The 18881-nt window shown below is 42.0% G+C and overlaps 1 protein-coding gene across 6 annotated transcripts in view; it reads right to left on the reverse strand.

Annotated features, from left to right (window-relative positions):
• plppr1 (phospholipid phosphatase related 1) overlaps positions 1-18881 on the reverse strand; it is a 235645-nt gene that overhangs the window by 141099 nt on the left and 75665 nt on the right. For all 6 annotated transcript variants that reach the window (XM_039759728.1, XM_039759722.1, XM_039759723.1 and 3 more), the window contains exon 2: positions 8484-8577. In XM_039759728.1, the coding sequence (XP_039615662.1) occupies positions 8484-8543 (60 nt within the window). In that variant the 5' untranslated portion in view covers positions 8544-8577. The remainder of the gene's footprint in view (positions 1-8483; positions 8578-18881) is intronic.

Raw genomic sequence — 18881 nt, forward strand, 5'->3', positions numbered from 1 at the left:
CAGCAAATCAGTTCGGTTTTGGACTCAAACCTGAACACAACTGTACAATTCAGCAGCCAGGAAACAATATACGGGTGGCTGCTCCAAACCTTTTAACGGCTCCTGTCTTTTCTTGAAGATGGTCTGTAATCTAAATAATCCACGTAGACCTCAGTGTATCCAGAGTTAACATTTGCAGTGTTGAAATACATTTTGCAATTCATGTACCGCAGGATTAAATTTAAACACTGATAAATGTGAGCTGCTTTCTGCCAAAGGCTCTGACATTGACACGATCAGTGACAGACTAGTTGTGACATATCTGGGAATTTTAAATAAGCAAAGGCCCAGAAGAAAGAGGGAAGAGAAATCTGAAGTCTGCTGTAGAGAAGACTAAAAAAAATAAGTAAATAAAGAGAGATCGAGATTAGAGATTTGTCTTTAAAGGGCTGACATTTGTTATCTAAGATAGAAGGCATCTCTCAATTCGTGCGTATGGTCCTTTCTTTAGACGTTCCCAACAATCCACTTGTAGAATATGAGAAATCTCTTTATATGTTTATATAGAAAAATAAGCCTGACTGTATAAGAAAAATAAATTTTAGTGAAACCCAACAATGACGGTGGCTTGAATGTTTTAGATCTTTATAGTGCAAATATAATATTTAATACAAATTGGATTAGAAGATACATGATGCAAAGTAACAGCATTTGGAATCTCATTCCAGAATTGTTGTTGACGGGCAGTTTACGTTTGTTAGGAAGTCGTTTTCACGTAAACAAATTTCCAATCGCGTTTTCTCATTTTCACAAGCAGGTGTTGTTAATTTAGAAGCATAAATTTTCCCCTCGTAAGGATTACAGTTGGAGCAACACAGGCGAAGGGGGCACATGCTGATAGAGCACACTGCCGCACCCCAATGAACCACCACAGGGTCCCAGATTAGGACGCCATGCAACACCTCAGCACCACACCAGATCGAATGGGAGGGCAGGAGTGCCAATCCTGCCACCAACCCACGAGTTTTCCCATAAGGGCTTTGCTCAAGAGTGAAATCACTAATGGCATCTATGGGATTCAAACCTTCTGCTTGTTGCCACAGAGCCACCACTCCACCGAGAGCAGCATAGTGCCACACACGTGTGTACAGGAGGCACTCAAAGGGCTTAAACTGAGGGTGAGATGGCGAGCAGGGTGTTGATGAAGTGCACTAATGTCTTTTCTTCATCTTCTACAGATCATCAGAAGGGAAACTCGGCTAAACTAAGAGCCACTTCCACATCCCCGCCCAGACCCCGCCCTCCTACTGACCTCACTTCCGCCACTTCTCTCACGGACCCGCCTCCTCCTGCCCACCACTTATAAAATCCAAGCACCTCAACTTTCTAGTTTAGTTCTGTTCAGACTAAGTTGTGTGTGACTTCAATCTGAATTACTGCTTCACAATATATGGCCTGGATCCCCAAACCTCTTTTGTTTGTGTTTCTCTTTCTTACAATAGATACGTGGGTAAATCAAAAAGTAAAGGCAATTTGAAAATTATGTGGGAACTATAATGGATAGAAGCGGATGCAATATAACACCTTTGCAATGTCTTATGGGTAGTTTGCCATTTGCACTCTGCCTTTAGTCTAATGCAGAGGTAGGCAAAGTCGATCCTGGAGGGCCGCAGTGGCTGCAGGTTTTTGTTCCAACCCAGTTTCTTAATGAGAAGTCAATTATAGCTAATGAAGCACTTATTTCTCGAGTGACATTTTTCTGTCTCATTTTGGTGGTCTCTGCGGAAGTGTTTTAGGGCCACGGTGAAGAAAAAAAAATACGGACACAGTGAAGAAAAGAAAAAAAAACTATATGTCTAGAATAAAGTCGACATGCTGACTTTATTCTCAACATTTCCACTTTACTCTTGCGGTTTATGTCAAGTGTAAGAAGTTCAGCCCGGACACAAACAGAATGACACTGGCAGTTCTTAAATCACACACGTTTAATAAACAAAGGTCCCACACACACACACACACAGTGCTTCCTGCGGCAAACACCCTTACTCGGGCCTTTCAAAGTCCGTGGGCCGCCTCTCTTCCGTCCACTGGAGCTACGTCCTACTCCAGCACCCGACACCAGCTCCTCGAGTGTAGGAAGGCGGCCCCTTTATAGTCACCCAGACGTGATCCAGGTGCTAGCTGACGTTCTTCCGGCGGCACTTCCTGGGGCCTCATGTATAAACGGTGCGTATGCACAGAAATGTTGCGTAAGAACATTTCCACGTTCAAATCGCGATGTATGAAACCTACACTTGGCGTAAAGCCACACACATTTCCACGGTAGCTCATACCCTGTCATATGCAAGTTCTCCACTCGGTCTTGTAGACTGGTGGAACCCAGCGTCAAAGCAGTGCTACTGTTCCTGTGTGGTTATCCTTTCTTTTCCTGACGCGGCTTTATAAATACACTGAAATTAACTGCATATTGTTTATTAATTTAATGTATCTGATTGTAATTAACCTGTAACAATATAATGGTGCACAGAATGGTCAAACTATTCCAAATACCACAGCTGCTTTAGGGTTGTTACTCTCACTGCACCTTATTTTACTTCTTTCAGCTGCTCCCGTTAGGGGTTGCCACAGCGGATCATCTTTTTCCATGTTATTCTCACTTCACCACTCGGAGCAGCTGATCGGAAAGAGAATTATCGGTATACAGCATCAAGCACACACTGCCTCATCCATGCTTCCTATTTGAACTGCTCCCATACGGCAAACGCTTCAGAGCCTTTCCTGTATGGACCTCGTGATTCAGAAACAGTTTCATCCCAAGAACTGTAAACACACTCAGTCAGTCCATCAAGTGCTCCTTTTAGAACTGTTGGTACTTAAAAGTACAATCACCTCACTGTAAACTTGCGATTCAGTTATAATATCGCACAACCTGAGCCACTTTATAAAGCGTGTATTTACATATGATGTCGATATCATTTTTAAGATGAAATGCAGCAAAATATGTTTATTATATTATACAGATAAAACTTTAACTTCATTTAAATAATCTACATTCTTCACTGGGAGTGTCGTTAAGGATAGAATAATTAAACACGTACTACGTTAAGATATTTCAATGTTCCTTAAAAGTTTTGAAGATTCGGCCCTCTAAGCTTACAGATGGCTTAACGTCTATTACAGAGCTGATTGTGAGGCAATCTGTTACTTGGAGAAAGAAAACGAAGAACAGGAATTGGAGGTTAGTATGTTTGAAAGAGACAGGACTGCAGGGGCAGCCACGCCAATATATATTGAATACAAAACAGAAAGAGAAAATAACGACACAGCTAAAAACGCAGCGGCAAATTTCAACAAAAGTTAAACGCTTGTGTCATGAGCTATACAGTGTCTGCAACGGACGTGGCCATCCACCGTGCATAAGATACCATATTGACATTGGCGGGCGAAGGAGCCACCGATTCTTCCTCTGCCCAGGGCCGCCACGAGCCTAGAGCCGCCCCTGAGATCTGCTGCAATGAATTATATCATCGAAGGTCACGCACAATCACTGCGCCACCGTGTTCCCATGTTTAATAACGTGCTTTAACTCCTATCATCATGAAAATGATATCACGTATACATCTCAGTATTTTAGTTATTCAGAGAGCTGTAATATCACGAATGTAATGAATTCTGTGTCCTGTCGGAGGTAGAGAGCCGGTTTAAGAAGCAAGTAGTGATTCACACACATAGAGCACATAGAAGATCACATACAAAACAAAGCATTTAATGTGCTACTTTAGTTACGATGGGATTTGAGAAACTAGTAAATTAAAAGAATTTAAGATGAAGTTTATGATGTTCTACTTTAATGACAAAATAAACTACGTGATTAAATTGGAAATTTCGAGATTGAAGTTGACATTTATGTAGTGGAAGAACGCAGAAGTTGGCAAATGCACAGATTCCTGCATCTGGATTTTTTTGTGCGTAAGCACATTTTGGCTTTTGTGGTTACGTCATGTTATAGTGCGAATTCTATGCACGGCGTTATGTATGAGGCCCCTGGTGTGGCAGAAGTGCTGCATGAGCACTCCGGGCATCCCTGGAAGGTGCTTCCTCCACCTTCCCAGGAAAGGCGGAAGTGCTGATCTCCTGGGCTCAACGATGCTCGGGGCGACCACTGGCAGTAGCCAAGGGCCCCAATGGCCTTGAGTCTCCTTGCCCCATCCCTATGGTCCCCTCCTTATCCAGGGCGGTTGCCCTCTCATGGCCCGGGGGACCATATACACCGCCTTCCGGTCCTTCCAGGCGTCCCGGCTGGGTCTGGCCCCCAGCCTCCTGCCCCACAAGATTAAAGTTGACATGTTGTCTTTATTCTCGTAGTTTATTTTGTCATTAAAATAGAATGTCCGAAACTAAACTTCATCTTAAAATGAAGTTTAATTTAGTAGATTTTCTCAAACCCCATCATAAGTTAATGTAGCACATTAAATGCTTTGTGTTAAGTGTTCCCCGACCTAGTTGTTAACCGCTATATGCTTCCTCTTGCACTGAGAGGAGCCGCAGGCAGCGATCACCGCAGAGAATCCACTCACTTCATGATATTATTGCTCTCTGCACATTTAGAATGCTGAGATAAATACTTGATATCTGTAGCCGCCGGGCTGTAAGGCGAGTTCAAGCACGGGTAAAACGCGTGCCGTAAGAAATCTTTCAGTCCAAAAGTTTGTTTTAAAAATATTTGGTGAAAATGAAAAGCAAATAATCCAAGAATAAAGAAAAACGTTGTTACACACGTAGAATAAAAGGCAAAAAAAGGAAAAATGTATCTTCTCTAGTACTTAGCTTTTCTTGAGAAACTTTAGTTATTTCTGTACTTAAAAGTTCTTCTGTATGCTTTAAGCGTACGGCGCGGCACTTTTATTAAGTGCTTTGTCTTATATGTTACTTGGCACACTCAAAAGGCAAAAAGGGCACGCTTTTAAACCATGTGCCCTCTACACCTTACACATGGCAAGGCTGATTACTAACTGAGAATAACGTTTAATCAGAGCAGGTAGGAATAGCTAGAATATACCAATTCAATTCTAATGATGGGGGATATAGGAACCTCCCATAGATTATGCACAAACATTTAGTGAAACATTTATGATTCTTATGTAACTAGAAAATGGCTCTTACAATATCATTTTCATGATGAAACACATTAAAGCATGACATGCATGGTGGTGTGGCGGTAGTGCTGCTTCCTCCCTTCCCATCCAATGATGGCAAATCACTGGTTTCACCTTCATGGGACGCATTTTATGCAAGAAAACACTTTCTCATTAACTTAAATCAAGGTGATGCTACATGCACGTCTCAAAACCTTTAAAAGTGCCTCTAACACGAGTGGCGTAGTCGGCAGGATTCCTGTCTGTCTGCTGGCAGGGACCTGCTTCTGTGGTCATAAACTCCAACACAACTGCGCTGTGGCACCAGACAAGTTCACTGAGGAAAGGCTTCTTAACACGATGGGAAAAAATTGTTCCAGACATAGCAGGAGAGCACTGAGGTATCAGACGCATGGCTTTATAGTCAGCAAACGAGGCAGCTTGGGGAGTGAAAAGGCCAGAGAGAGTTGGAAGGAGAAAGACAAATCTTGCTGGAGGAGGGAAGGAGAGGCAACAAACTATTACAGACAGTAGAAAAATAAAGTGTGGTTGTGGTGAGGGAAACACTTACTTGGAAGAGTTTCACACAATAAAACCCTTTGTTTTATTGGGTCCAAGCCTTTGTGTTGGGAGTTTGGGGAGCTGCAGCGCCCCCTGGGGACCACAGAGTGGATTCAGAAAGTCTTCAGACCCCTTCACTTTCTGCACACTTTCATTCTAAATGGATACATTTACCATTTTTTCCTATCATCTGTAATCCTTCTGTAAAGTTCTCAAACTTTCATATTTCGTCCCCACCCCCACCCCCTTTCTACCTGGAATAATTCTGTGTCCCCTGCATAATATAAGATAGACGAGAATAACCCATGATACAACTAACAAAGATATGATACTCGTGTGGTGTCGCGGTATCCTATCATTTTGACTTCCATAAGATTTGCATGTGTTTGGCTAACTTCGATGAAATATTTGCAATTTTTATTTTTTAAAGTGCTTTTTTAACTGTTAAAATGCCTTGTGTGGTTTTTGGTAGTAATTCTAATCCCAAAAACAAAGAATAAGTTATTTATTCTTATTTAATTATTTTTGTATGTAAAGAAACGATTAAATATGTTTTAATTTTTTAAAATCTCGTAAACGAGGACACCGATGAAGTCAATCTGCGTGAGACGAATGTATTTTTATCTGACAAATATTATACCGCTGTTAGTTGTATCATACAAATAACCCAATAGGCAGTAAATTACTTAACTCAATTTGACAATATTGGCTACGCTGTAAACGTGGTGCAGTCGCGCCGCATTATCACCTGATCTACTGTTACCCGAATGTTCGCGACAGATACGATACGTCTCGAACATTCTGGATTGAAAATACGCGACTATAAAAGCAGCAGAAGCAGCGGCGCCGCTCATTATAGAAAAACTTCAAATAGAAAAGGAGCTCAGAGTGTCGTATCTCGAATATCAAACCAAACCTGGACAGGCTGTGTACTTTAAAGCAGCCACATATTACTCATTAGATCTACGCCTTAGAATGTTTTATTTTAATTTTAGTTATAATGCATTCATTGTAATTATATGCTTGCAAATTTAAATTTGAAATAAAATTGTACAAAATGAATTTTGATGTCTTGTTCATGTATTCGACGCCCCAAAGTTTGAGAACCGCTGCTATAATCTATAATCAATAACCCATAACGACAAAATGAAAATGTGTCTTCAGAAAGGTTTGCAAATTTATAAAATGTATTAAATGTATTAAAATTAAAAACCTGAACTCTCTCCTTGATAGAAGTATTCAGACCCTTCATTCAGTACTTTGTAGAGGAACCTTTGGCACCCATTTACAGCCCCAGTTCTTAATGGTACGTTTTGCACACCTGGATTTGGGCTCTTTATCCCATTCTTCCTAGCAGATTCTCTCCACCTTCATTAGACTGGAGGGATCGGCAGCTAGTTATTCTCAGGGATCAAGATGTGCGACACTATGAGTCTAGGTTACTATATATCTGGGGACACTGAGAGTGTGTCAACCTGTCCTGACAGCAGAGTGGTGGCTCTGAGGCTAAAGATCTGCGCTGGTATCCCAAAGGATGCCGGTTCAAATCCCCGTCACTGCCAAAAGAGATCCTACTCTGCTGGGCCCTTGAGCAAGGCCCTTAACTTGTAATTGCTCCAGGGGGGCTGTACAATAGCTGACCCTGTGCTCTGACCCCAAGGGGTATGAGACAACAAACAAATTCCTAATACGAGAAATTGTATATGGTGAAATAAAGAACAAACGGAAATGTTTTGCAAAGAATCAGGAAATGTCGAAAGGTCAAAGCCGGAAGATCAAAAACAGAAACCAAATCCGAAACGTGAGACAAAAATTCGAGGTCGAGAAAGCAAATAAGATGGCAAACCCAACAGAGCATGGGAGTAGACTTTGAGTAAAGGTATTTGATGTAGTTTTGGTACATGCAGGTCGGATAAGGGAAAGCCGTCATGTCGATTACATACAGGTCACGATCTATGAGGCCACACCCCTAGAAACACAGGGAAGAGGACCTAACGATGGGAACTCACAATGGTGGCATTTGACCTAAAATGCCGTCAAACCAAAACTCAGCACATAAACCTTTAAGATTTTTGGTCAGTTCAAGATACAAAACAGAATCAAAAATCTCAAAAACAATTGAAGTATAACTAATTCTGACACTAGCGAGGCTATTCTCGGGGACCAAGTTAGTCTTTAGGTCTATAGGGTGGTCCAGATCTAATTATGCAATGTTCATTATGCTAAAACTCATTACGTTTATTACATAGAAAATCACACGAAAAATCCCGGACCATCAAAAATTGTGCGAACTGACAACATGAAGTATTACCTTCATGCCGAACTGGAATCGTCCCCGCATGAATCAAAGTCATCCAGACGATCTGGATCTGCATAATTAGATCTGGACCACCGTGTAGGTAATATCCAAGGATATCCACGTGTTGAAGCAAGTTAGTCCTACATGGAGTACCGAGGAGTGATGAGGAGTGCTTGTATGGACAGAGGCTGTGTGAGGGTGAAGTTTAGGGTGCAGGAGTAGACGAATCAAATAAGGAACCTCCGCCCATCCCACGACAATACAGAAACACTCAGTCATGTCATGTGATGATACATAAAGTTGGGCTGATATTGATGGAGCTGTTAGAAAAATGAATTTTAAATGATCATTTTTGTCTAGCAGCAATAATGGACACTGAAGACCAGTTACAGACACAGCCAGTAAAAGCGAAAGCATACGTTACCAAAATTAAGCAGAAACAAACAATGCTTATAATGAAACTTATCAAAAATAAAGGCGTCTCAAAGGAAAATAAATTGTATTCTTACCTCCACAAAAATAAAGCAAGGAATGATGGAGTAACTGCGTTGTGTGTTGTCGGAGGCCATGCTGCTTTGGAGGCTTCACTCTTGACTGTGCTTTCTACATGAAAAAGACAGAAAAAAGAAAAATTGTGAGCCGAACTTTACATACTTGTTATCGAATTTATTCTTTCTCACACACTACCTATCTCCAGGGGTGGAACTAACGTCAGGGCATTCTGGGCGAGCACCCACGGGCCCATAGTAGCAGCGGACCTTTGTACCAATTTAAATGAGTGACCTCCTTCACTCGATTTAACGATTGAAACGACCAAGGGGTACACAGGGAGCTTTCAGGTCTCACGGCAAAATCAAAAATGAGAAATACCAGGATGTAATAAATGACCCGGTATTCACGCGCTGCATTGATAAAATTATGACGAACTCTCTGTTAGGGGGCCTGTGGGGGTCTTAATCCAGCTGTAAGGGACACACGTTTTAAGTTAGTGTTAATGAGACATTTATCTTAGAATGCAGACTTCACATAAAAAAAAATGGAAGATTCCGTTTACCCTAAGAAGTTAAAAAGTTAATGGAAGGTCCTTAATGCTCTGCTACATTTTTATGTTTGGACAACAGAATGATCTGAGGTTAAAATTAGACAGCTGGAAGGAAACATAAATTGTTATAAAGGAAGGCATTAAGAGAATGTACATATGTTACTGGCGGCATGGTGGTGCAGTGGTAGCGCTGCTGCCTCGCAGTTAGGAGACCTGGGTTCGTTTCCCAGGTCCTCCCAGCGTGGAGTTTGCATGTTCTCCCCGTGTCTGCGTGGGTTTCCTCCGGGCGCTCCGGTTTCCTCCCACAATCCAAAGGCATGCAGGTTAGGTGGATTGGCGATTCTAGATTGGCCCTGGTGTGTGCTTGGTGTGTTTGTGTGTGTCCTGTGGTGGGTTGGCACCCTGCCCGGGATTGGTTCCTGCCTTGTGCCCTGTGTTGGCTGGGATTGGCTCCAGCAGACCCCTGTGTTCGGATTCAGCGGGTTAGAAAATGGATGGATGGATGGACAAATGTTACTGTTCATATGGTCAGGGTGTGTGGTAACAGATGTGTAAACTCGATATTTAAGCCTTTAATGGAATATAAGAGACAAGAACTTTTTTCTTTTGTTTTTGGGACTTTGTTTGCCTTTTCATGTACCACCTGTTGGAATGACGCAGCAAAAAGGAACCAAATGGACACACAGATACACTTGGCATTTTATTAAAGTGGACATATACTATAATTATGCAATTTTTATTACGCTATAACTTATTAAGTTTATTACATAGAAAATCACTCGAATAATCTTGGACCATCGAGAAGTGTGCGAACTGACAACATGAAGAATCGTCTTTGTGCCAAACTGGAATCGTCCCCACAAAAAATCAAAGTCATCCAAACGATCTGGATCTGCATAATTAGATCTGGACCACCCTGTATATATACAGTGGTACCTCGGTATACGTCCGCTTTGGAATAAGTTCAACTTGGTATACGTACTGTTTGGACGTGAAAAGGTTTGCTTGGTATACAACTCGCTAGAACTTGTATGGGTCAAAATGAGTCGCGACACCACGCGCTACCCTTGTTTACCTCTCTTGAGACAAAGCCACGACTGTCCACGAGCGTCAGTACGCCAGTTGCTACCATTCAGTGAACAATCCGTGCTATAACTCTCTGTGAATTTTCACGTGATTTGTTTTTTTTCGCGTACATTTTTAGTAAGTTCATTAACCATGCGTTCTAGGAAAGTTAATGAGAAGAGCCAAGCAACGAAGAAAATGGATAGGATCACCATGGAGGTGAAAAAAGAGATGAAGGTGGCGTGCGTATCCGGGACTTGACCATATGCGAGAACGACGGTATCTACGATTGTGAAAAACAAAGACGTTATTAAAAGGTAAAGTGAGGTAAAATTTTCATTTATTTCATCTCATTGCTTTTGTATTTATGTATTTTAGTATTAAGCAGTGTTTAAATTATTCTATACAACCCCATCAATGTATAATATGCCAATAAAAATAGGATTTTTTTTCATGGGAACGGATTAATCATTTTCCCCTTATTTCTTATGGGTGGTGGCTCTGAGGCTAAGGATCTGCGCTGGTATCCAGAAGGCTGCCGGTTCGCATCCCCGTCACTGCCAAAAGAGATTCTTGAGCAAGGCCATTAGCCATCAATTGCTCAAGGGGGCGCTGTACAATGGCTGACACTGCACTCTGACCCCAAGGAGTATACGAAAACAAACAAATTCCTAATACGAGAAATTGTATAAGGCGAAATAAAGAACAAAAAATATATATAAAAAGTATATATAGCCACATATGTGTGTGTGTATCTGTGCTTATACTTGTATATATCAAATATCTTTAAAGCAAGCTTCCCTCCTTCCTTAAAGATACATCTACTTAATTAGATTTCCCTTTTTCTTTATACTACCGTAAATCCCGGAATATAAGCCGACTCGGTATATAAGCTGACGCCCTTCTCTACCTACTAAATTACATGTATTTGCCGATGACCGGTATTTAAGCCGACCCCCTTCTCCAAGCAAAATTTTTAAAATTTCCTTAAAAGTGTCTCTTCAGGTATATTTAATCATGTTTTATCTGCGAGAATTTGAGACAGCCGCCATTTTTGGTGGAAACCAGGAAGTGATTGCGGAGAAGTTTGGTAAAATGAAACCTTTGTGTTGAAACTATATACGCAAATACGGTACATCGGCGGGTGGATTTCCGGAGACTCGTTATAAATTTGATCAACTTAAATGCGCAATACAGTGGACCCTTGACTTCCGAACTTAATTCGTTCGCGAAGGCTAACCCATAATGCGTTCCGAACCTCCCAGTGCAACACTTACTTAACCTTTTCATAATAAAAAAGGGTTGTATAATGTGCATAATTTACCAAAACACCAATAATTTTTCTAATGTACTAACCAAAAAGTTATAAAAAGTGCCTAGCCTACCAGAAGTAGGATAGATTAAGCTAGGAGCATGGCGGCGCGCATGGTCGCAGCGGCTCACGGCTCTCCTTTTCAGTGCACTTTTTTGTTGTTTTTGTACGATCGGTTCGGCGAACATCCGCTACACCCGTCAGAACCTTATAGACATCGGTGTCCAGAGCCAGACATCAGTTTCAAGTGTTTTTCATCACACGCACAACATCCCAGACAACATAGCGAGACCAGCGGGATCTCCGTGGATTGTTGTCGGGTCTAGGAGACGACACACGGAGGAGGAAAAGAAAGCAGAAGCGGGGCCGCAGATCCGCCGTTATGCTAAGGCTAAAAAAACAACCATACAAGCCCTATACAGAACTTTTTTTTTTGCAACTTCTTTGCATCTTTTCGCACCATTTGTTCATTTGTTTATTTACTTGTTGTCTTCTACATGTGTATAGTGACAATAAAAGGCATTCTATTCTATTCTAGAAACAACAATTTCACACTGTACTCACCATTTAATTTGACATCTTTGGGCTGCAGGAAGGGAGGAGGACGAGAATGAAACGGAAGGTGGTTATTGTTTAGAAGGAGCCTCCTTATGCAAATATGTTCTTTGTGAAATTGTCAAGATGGTGGATTTCGACATGCTGTACATATTAGCGAGACCGGTCACACGAACAGTACTCTCATATTTCCACACAATTTCCATCTTCATTTCGATTGTGATTGCTTTCTTTACCTTCTCTTCCTTCCTTAGCAGTTATGTGTCTTGCTTGCATGGTCTTAGTGAATTATCTACAGTGGTGTGAAAAACTATTTGCCCCCTTCCTGATTTCTTATTCTTTTGCATGTTTGTCACACAAAATGTTTCTGATCATCAAACACATTTAACCATTAGTCAAATATAACACAAGTAAACACAAAATGCAGTTTTTAAATGATGGTTTTATTATTTAGGGAGAAAAAATCCAAACCTACATGGCCCTGTGTGAAAAAGTAATTGCCCCCTTGTTAAAAAATCACCTAACTGTGGTGTATCCCACCTGAGTTCAATTTCCGTAGCCCCCCCCAGGCCTGATTACTGCCATACCTGTTTCAATCAAGAAATCACTTTAATAGGAGCTGCCTGACACAGAGAAGTAGACCAAAAGCACCTCAAAAGCTAGACATCATGCCAAGATCCAAAGAAATTCAGGAACAAATGAGAACAGAAGTAATTGAGATCTATCAGTCTGGTAAAGGTTATAAAGCCATTTCTAAAGCTTTGGGACTCCAGCGAACCACAGTGAGAGCCATTATCCACAAATGGCAAAAACATGGAACAGTGGTGAACCTTCCCAGGAGTGGCCGGCCGACCAAAATTACCCCAAGAGCGCAGAGACGACTCATCTGAGAGGTCACAAAAGACCCCAGGACAACGTCTAAAGAACTGCAGGCCTAACTTGCCTCAATTAAGGTCAGTGTTCACGACTCCACCATAAGAAAGAGACTGGGCAAAAACGGCCTGCATGGCAGATTTCCAAGACGCAAACCACTGTTAAGCAAAAAGAACATTAGGGCTCGTCTCAATTTTGCTAAGAAACATCTCAATGATTGCCAAGACTTTTGGGAAAATACCTTGTGGACTGATGAGACAAAAGTTGAACTTTTGGAAGGCAAATGTCCCGTTACATCTGGCGTAAAAGGAACACAGCATTTCAGAAAAAGAACATCATACCAACAGTAAAATATGGAGGTGGTAGTGTGATGGTCTGGGGTTGTTTTGCTGCTTCAGGACCTGGAAGGCTTGCTGTGATAGATGGAACCATGAATTCTACTGTCTACCAAAAATCCTGAAGGAGAATGTCCGCCATCTGTTCGTCAACTCAAGCTGAAGCGATCTTGGTGCTGCAACAGGACAATGACCCAAAACACACCAGCAAATCCACCTCTGAATGGCTGAAGAAAAACAAAATGAAGACTTTGGAGTGGCCTAGTCAAAGTCCTGACCTGAATCCAATTGAGATGCTATGGCATGACCTTAAAAAGGCGGTTCATGCTAGAAAACCCTCAAATAAAGATGAATTACAACAATTCTGCAAAGATGAGTGGGCCAAAATTCCTCCAGAGCGCTGTAAAAGACTCATTGCAAGTTATCGCAAACGCTTGATTGCAGTTATTGCTGCTAAGGGTGGCCCAACCAGTTATTAGGTTCAGGGGCAATTACTTTTTCACACAGGGCCATGTAGGTTTGGATTTTTTCTCCCTAAATAATAAAAACCATCATTTAAAAACTGCATTTTGTGTTTACTTGTGTTATATTTGACTAATGGTTAAATGTGTTTGATGATCAGAAACATTTTGTGTGACAAACATGCAAAAGAAGAAGAAATCAGGAAGGGGGCAAATAGTTTTTCACACCACTGTATGTAGGTAAATCACTGCAATGACCGAAATTACATCCACAAACACATGTATCTGGGCTCCGACTGACGCTTACGAATGCTCTTGGCGGTTTGCTTACAATCGCGCTAGTGGACACACGTGACCGCATCCGGGTTGTAACTCGAGATGTTGGTCGTAAATCAAAACAAAAATTTTTATTTTAAACTTCCCGATAATTTATTATAAATTTTATTAATAAAATCAACAACTAAAATACTTTTTTGAATAAATTCTTCTTAAGTACCGGCATGCAAAGCTACTTCTTCATCTGAAAGATGGCGCTGTGGTTTCATCATTAATTACTTCCGTATTCATCGGCAAAACCGGCATTGCGCTGGAAATCTTAAATCTGAAACGATACTCGTTGTATAAGCCGACACCCAAACTCCAAGCCAAAAATCTAGGACGAAATCCTCGGCTTATATTCCGGGATCTACAGTAATCAGAACAATTATTTACTATTACTTTGAACTATTTATCACTTAATTAAAAATTTCAGAGCAGATATCTTGGGTCTTGTCTATGACCCTGCTCTGTCCAGGAGGTCCCTTGAGGATGAGGATGCCATTCCTGTGGTTTTGCATGCTTTGCACAGGCCTGCTGTTAGGATTTTGTCACATTTCCAGCTCAGCACACTCATGCTTGGTTTTTAATGATTTAAATGCTCTGCCCCAAAGTTCTCATGTTAATCTTTGCTTTTTAAGGGCTTGAGGGTTGCCAGTCCATTTCTAACCCAAATCCATTCTTAGGCTGAGCCTTTGCGAGTGGGCCAAAATGGCTTATTTCCTTGAGAGCTGTTTATTTCTTTTTCATTTGAGCGGTGTTAAAATTAGCTTTGAGTTGTTTTCAGTAGCCAGCAGTTATCTTTGTTCAGTCTGCATTCCAAGATAATTTGGATTGCACGAGACGTGTATTCTGACAGGGAGTGAGTGCTGTGTCCCTTTTTGAGCCAATTTGACACTGTTTTGGTGGGAGTTTCACAGCTTGAGCTGTTCGCGCCTTTTTTCAATCGCTCATTTGCTGGTTTGTGCCAGATGGCGCTCATTTTCAACGTGTGAAGCCTGCGTGGTGTCCAGGTGGACCCGTGTTAAAGGTCTGTTAAAGCTGTGAGGAGTCTGCATGTTTATCTCTGTACTGTGAGTTTACACACTTGCAGTCATTTATAGAAAAATTAAATCTTCTTTTTTTATATTTTTTTTATTTTTAGGAAGCTGGGGAGTGGCATGCATGTGCATCTGCGGGCAACCTTCCTGGCTCTGGTGAGGTAAGCAGTTCCACCATGAGATGAGAGGGGAAGCTGATGCTAACATTGTCTTCTGCTTCGTACTTCACGGTCAAGAAAAAAAGCCCAAGAAGTATGACTGACTCTGCCCCAACACCCTGAGGAAACTCCGCCCACCACCCAGAGGATGCTCCACCCACCACCCACAGGAAACTCCACCTCACCTCCCAAAGGAAACTCTGCCCCATCACCCAGAGCAAACTCTGCCCAACAAACAGAAGCTCCACCCCACCACCCAGAGGAAGCTCCACCTTACATCCCAAAAGGAAATTTCACCTCACCTCCCCATGGAAACTGCCCCACGACCAAGAGGAAGCTCAGCCTTACCACCCTGAGGAAACACAGCACCACCACCCAGGGGAAACTCCACCTCATATCCTAAAGGAAATTCCGGCTCACCTCTCAAAAGAAACTTCACCCCACCACCCTGAGGAAACTCCGCCCACCACCTAGAGGATGCTCCACCCACCACCCAGCAGACAACAACAACAACATTTATTTATATAGCACATTTTCATACAAAAAAATGTAGCTCAAAGTGCTTTACATAATGAAGAATAGAAAAATAAGAGACACAGTAAAAAAAATAAAATAAGTCAACATTAATTAACATAGAATAAGAGTAAGGTCTAATGGTCAGGGGGGACAGAAAAAACAAACAAAAAAAAAAAAACTCCAGACAGCCAGAGAAAAAAAAAATATAAAAAAAATAAAAAAAAATAAAAAAATTATAGAACTCCGCCTCACCTCCCAAAGGAAACTCTGCCCTATCACCCAGAGCAAACTCTGCCCAACACACAGAAGCTCCGCCCCACCACCCAGAGGAAGCTCCACCTTACATCCCAAAAGGAAATTCCACCTCACCTCCCCAAATAAACTCTGCCCAACAACCGAGAGGAAGCTCCGCCCCACCACCCAGAGGAAACTCAGCCTTACCACCCAGAGGAAGCTCCGCCCCAACCACCAAAAAGAAACTCCAGCCCACCACCTAGTGGAAATTCCACCCACCACCCAGAGGAAGCTCCACCTCACCCCAAAGAGCAAACTCTGCCCAACACACAGAAGCTCCACCTCACCCCCCAGAGGAAGCTCCGCCTCACATCCCAAAGGAAATTCCACCCCACCACCTAGCGGAAACTCTGTCTCACCTCCCCAAGAAAACTCTGCCCCACGACCAAGAGGAAGCTCAGCCTTACCACCCTGAGGAAATACAGCACCACCACCCAGAGGAAACTCCACCTCACATCCTAAAGGAAATTCCGGCTCACCTCTCAAAAGAAACTTCACCCCACCACCCAGAGGATGCTCCACCCACCACCCAGCAGAAACTCCGCCTCACCTCCCAAAGGAAACTCTGCCCCATCACCCAGAGCAAACTCTGCCCAACAAACAGAAGCTCCACCCCACCGCCCAGAGGAAGCTCCACCTTACATCCCAAAAGGAAATTTCACCTCACCTCCCCAAGGAAACTCTGACCCACAACCCAGTGGAAGCTTCGCCCCACCACCCAGAGGATGGTCCGCCCCACCACCAAAAAGAAACTCCAGCCCACCACCTAGTGGAAATTCTGCCCACCACCCAGAGGAAACTCCACCCTCACCACCAACTCAGCCCTATAATGCCGGCCTGTTCCCGGAAAGTGGAATCAGATACCGAACTGATGCGAGTGAAGGACAGAGCTTTTGAATGTCGAACCGAGAGCTAAACTCTTAAAATTCTTGTGTGATTTTGGGTTACACAAAAAATAAATTGCATTGTATTAAAATATTGCTGTTTTGGTTTGCTAGCCGTTTGTCAGGTTGTCTTTTATGTTACAATTAAAAGGGGTTACCAAGGTGGTCCCCAATCTTTTTTTTTGATTCCTCGAATTATCTGCTTACCCAGCCAATCTCACGGTAGCAAAGCGTCTAGTGCTGCGACTTAATGAACAGAATCCCTCATCTAACGTTGGTCTATATGGACTGACATACCGTACAAATGGCAGAAACTTTAATACTGGAGGAGTATCACTTCAACTTTATGTTACGTCAGTTCAGGTCTGCAGCATCGCACTTCTGACTTTTTCTTATAGTGACTTATTCTCTTCTGACATGTTCTTACTAAATGGAGTGTAGTGGTTAAGACTTCAAACCCAAAGGTTGTGGGTTCAAATCCCACTACCAATTTTAGATAATAAAATAACAATAGTGGCAAGTTCATTCACAGAAAAACAAAGTCCTCATCAAAAAATACTTTTAACAAAAACACACGTGCGACTATTATTTCAATTAAAAGTCAGATGCTTCTAATTTTTTTTCATTGCAAGATAACGGTTCTTCAGCAAACAGGCATTTTTTTACCAACCCTTCTTTCTAATTTTTACAAGGTGTGCCAAGAATAGTGGAGGACACTGTATGTCTCTGTTATAGGCCATTTGATATGGTATTCATAAAAGCAGTCATAATGTTTGTGATGCACTATCTATTGGGATGACAAAAGCAATGCACGTCTCTTTTATAGGCCATTTGGTATGGGATTCAACAACAACAATATTTATTTCTATAGCACATTTTCATATAAAGGATGTAGCTCAAAGTGCTGTACAGGATGAAGAAAGAGAAAAAAGACAAAATATATAAATAAAATTAGGTAATACTAATTAACATAGAATAAGAGTAAGGTCCGATGACAGGAAGGACAGAAAAAAAAACTCCAGCCAGCTAGAGAAAAAAAAACAAAATCTGTAGGGGTTCCAGGCCACGAGACCACCCAGCCCCCTCTAGGAATTCTAATTAACATAAACAATCTCAATCAGTCCTCATGGTTTTCAGGATTCACGTTGAAGAATTTGATGGTGATGGTCATGTGGACCTCTGCCCTTCAATTCATCACAAAAGCAGTGTTAATGTTGGTGATGTGCCATCTGTTGGAATGGAACATGCAATGTATATGTCTCTTTTATAGGCCATTTGGTATGGAATTGGTAAAAGCAGTGTTAATATTTGTGTTGCGTCATCTGTTGGAATGACAAATGCAATACATTTCATTACTGCAAATGTTTGTGATGCTGTGGTGGGCTGGCACCCTGACCAGGGTTTGTTTCCTGCCTTGCGCCCTGTGTTGGCTGGGATTGGCTCCAGCAGACCCCCGTGACCCTGTAGTTAGGATATAGCAGGTTGGATAATGGATGGATGGCTGGATGTTTGTAATGTGCCATCTGTTGGAATGGAACATGCAATGTATATGTTTCTTTTATAGGCCATCTGGTATGGAATTAATAAAAGCAGTGTTAATGCTGGTGATGCACCATCTGTTGGAATGACAAATGTAATGATTTAAATACCACTGCTTGAATTTGACATCAGTATTTTCGTCTCAGTTCAGGTTTCTGTCCCGGTTTAGATATTTTGCATTACAATGATGAGGCATTACTGTGCCTCGATTTTAGGTTTCTCAATTTAAGCTTAATAAGATCATAATGAAGCAGATGCTCTATGCCAAGTTAAGTTTTGCTCGGCAGCAGGTGCCATGAGACATGCAGGCTCCTTCATCTTCCTGACAAACACTATGGAGTTCTCACTGTGGGCCTCTCCAGCCACCTGGCATCATGCGGTTGGTGACACATTCACTTTTCAGCTAATAACGTTCATCACCTCCATGTTCTTGCAGTCCTTTTTATTTGCTTAGCGATTCCCAACGGATAAATTTCATTTACTTACAGAACACCGAGCCTGGGGCGGGAAACCAATCA

Source organism: Polypterus senegalus, chromosome 7 (genome assembly GCF_016835505.1).
Source record: "Polypterus senegalus isolate Bchr_013 chromosome 7, ASM1683550v1, whole genome shotgun sequence".
NCBI lineage: Eukaryota > Metazoa > Chordata > Cladistia > Polypteriformes > Polypteridae > Polypterus > Polypterus senegalus.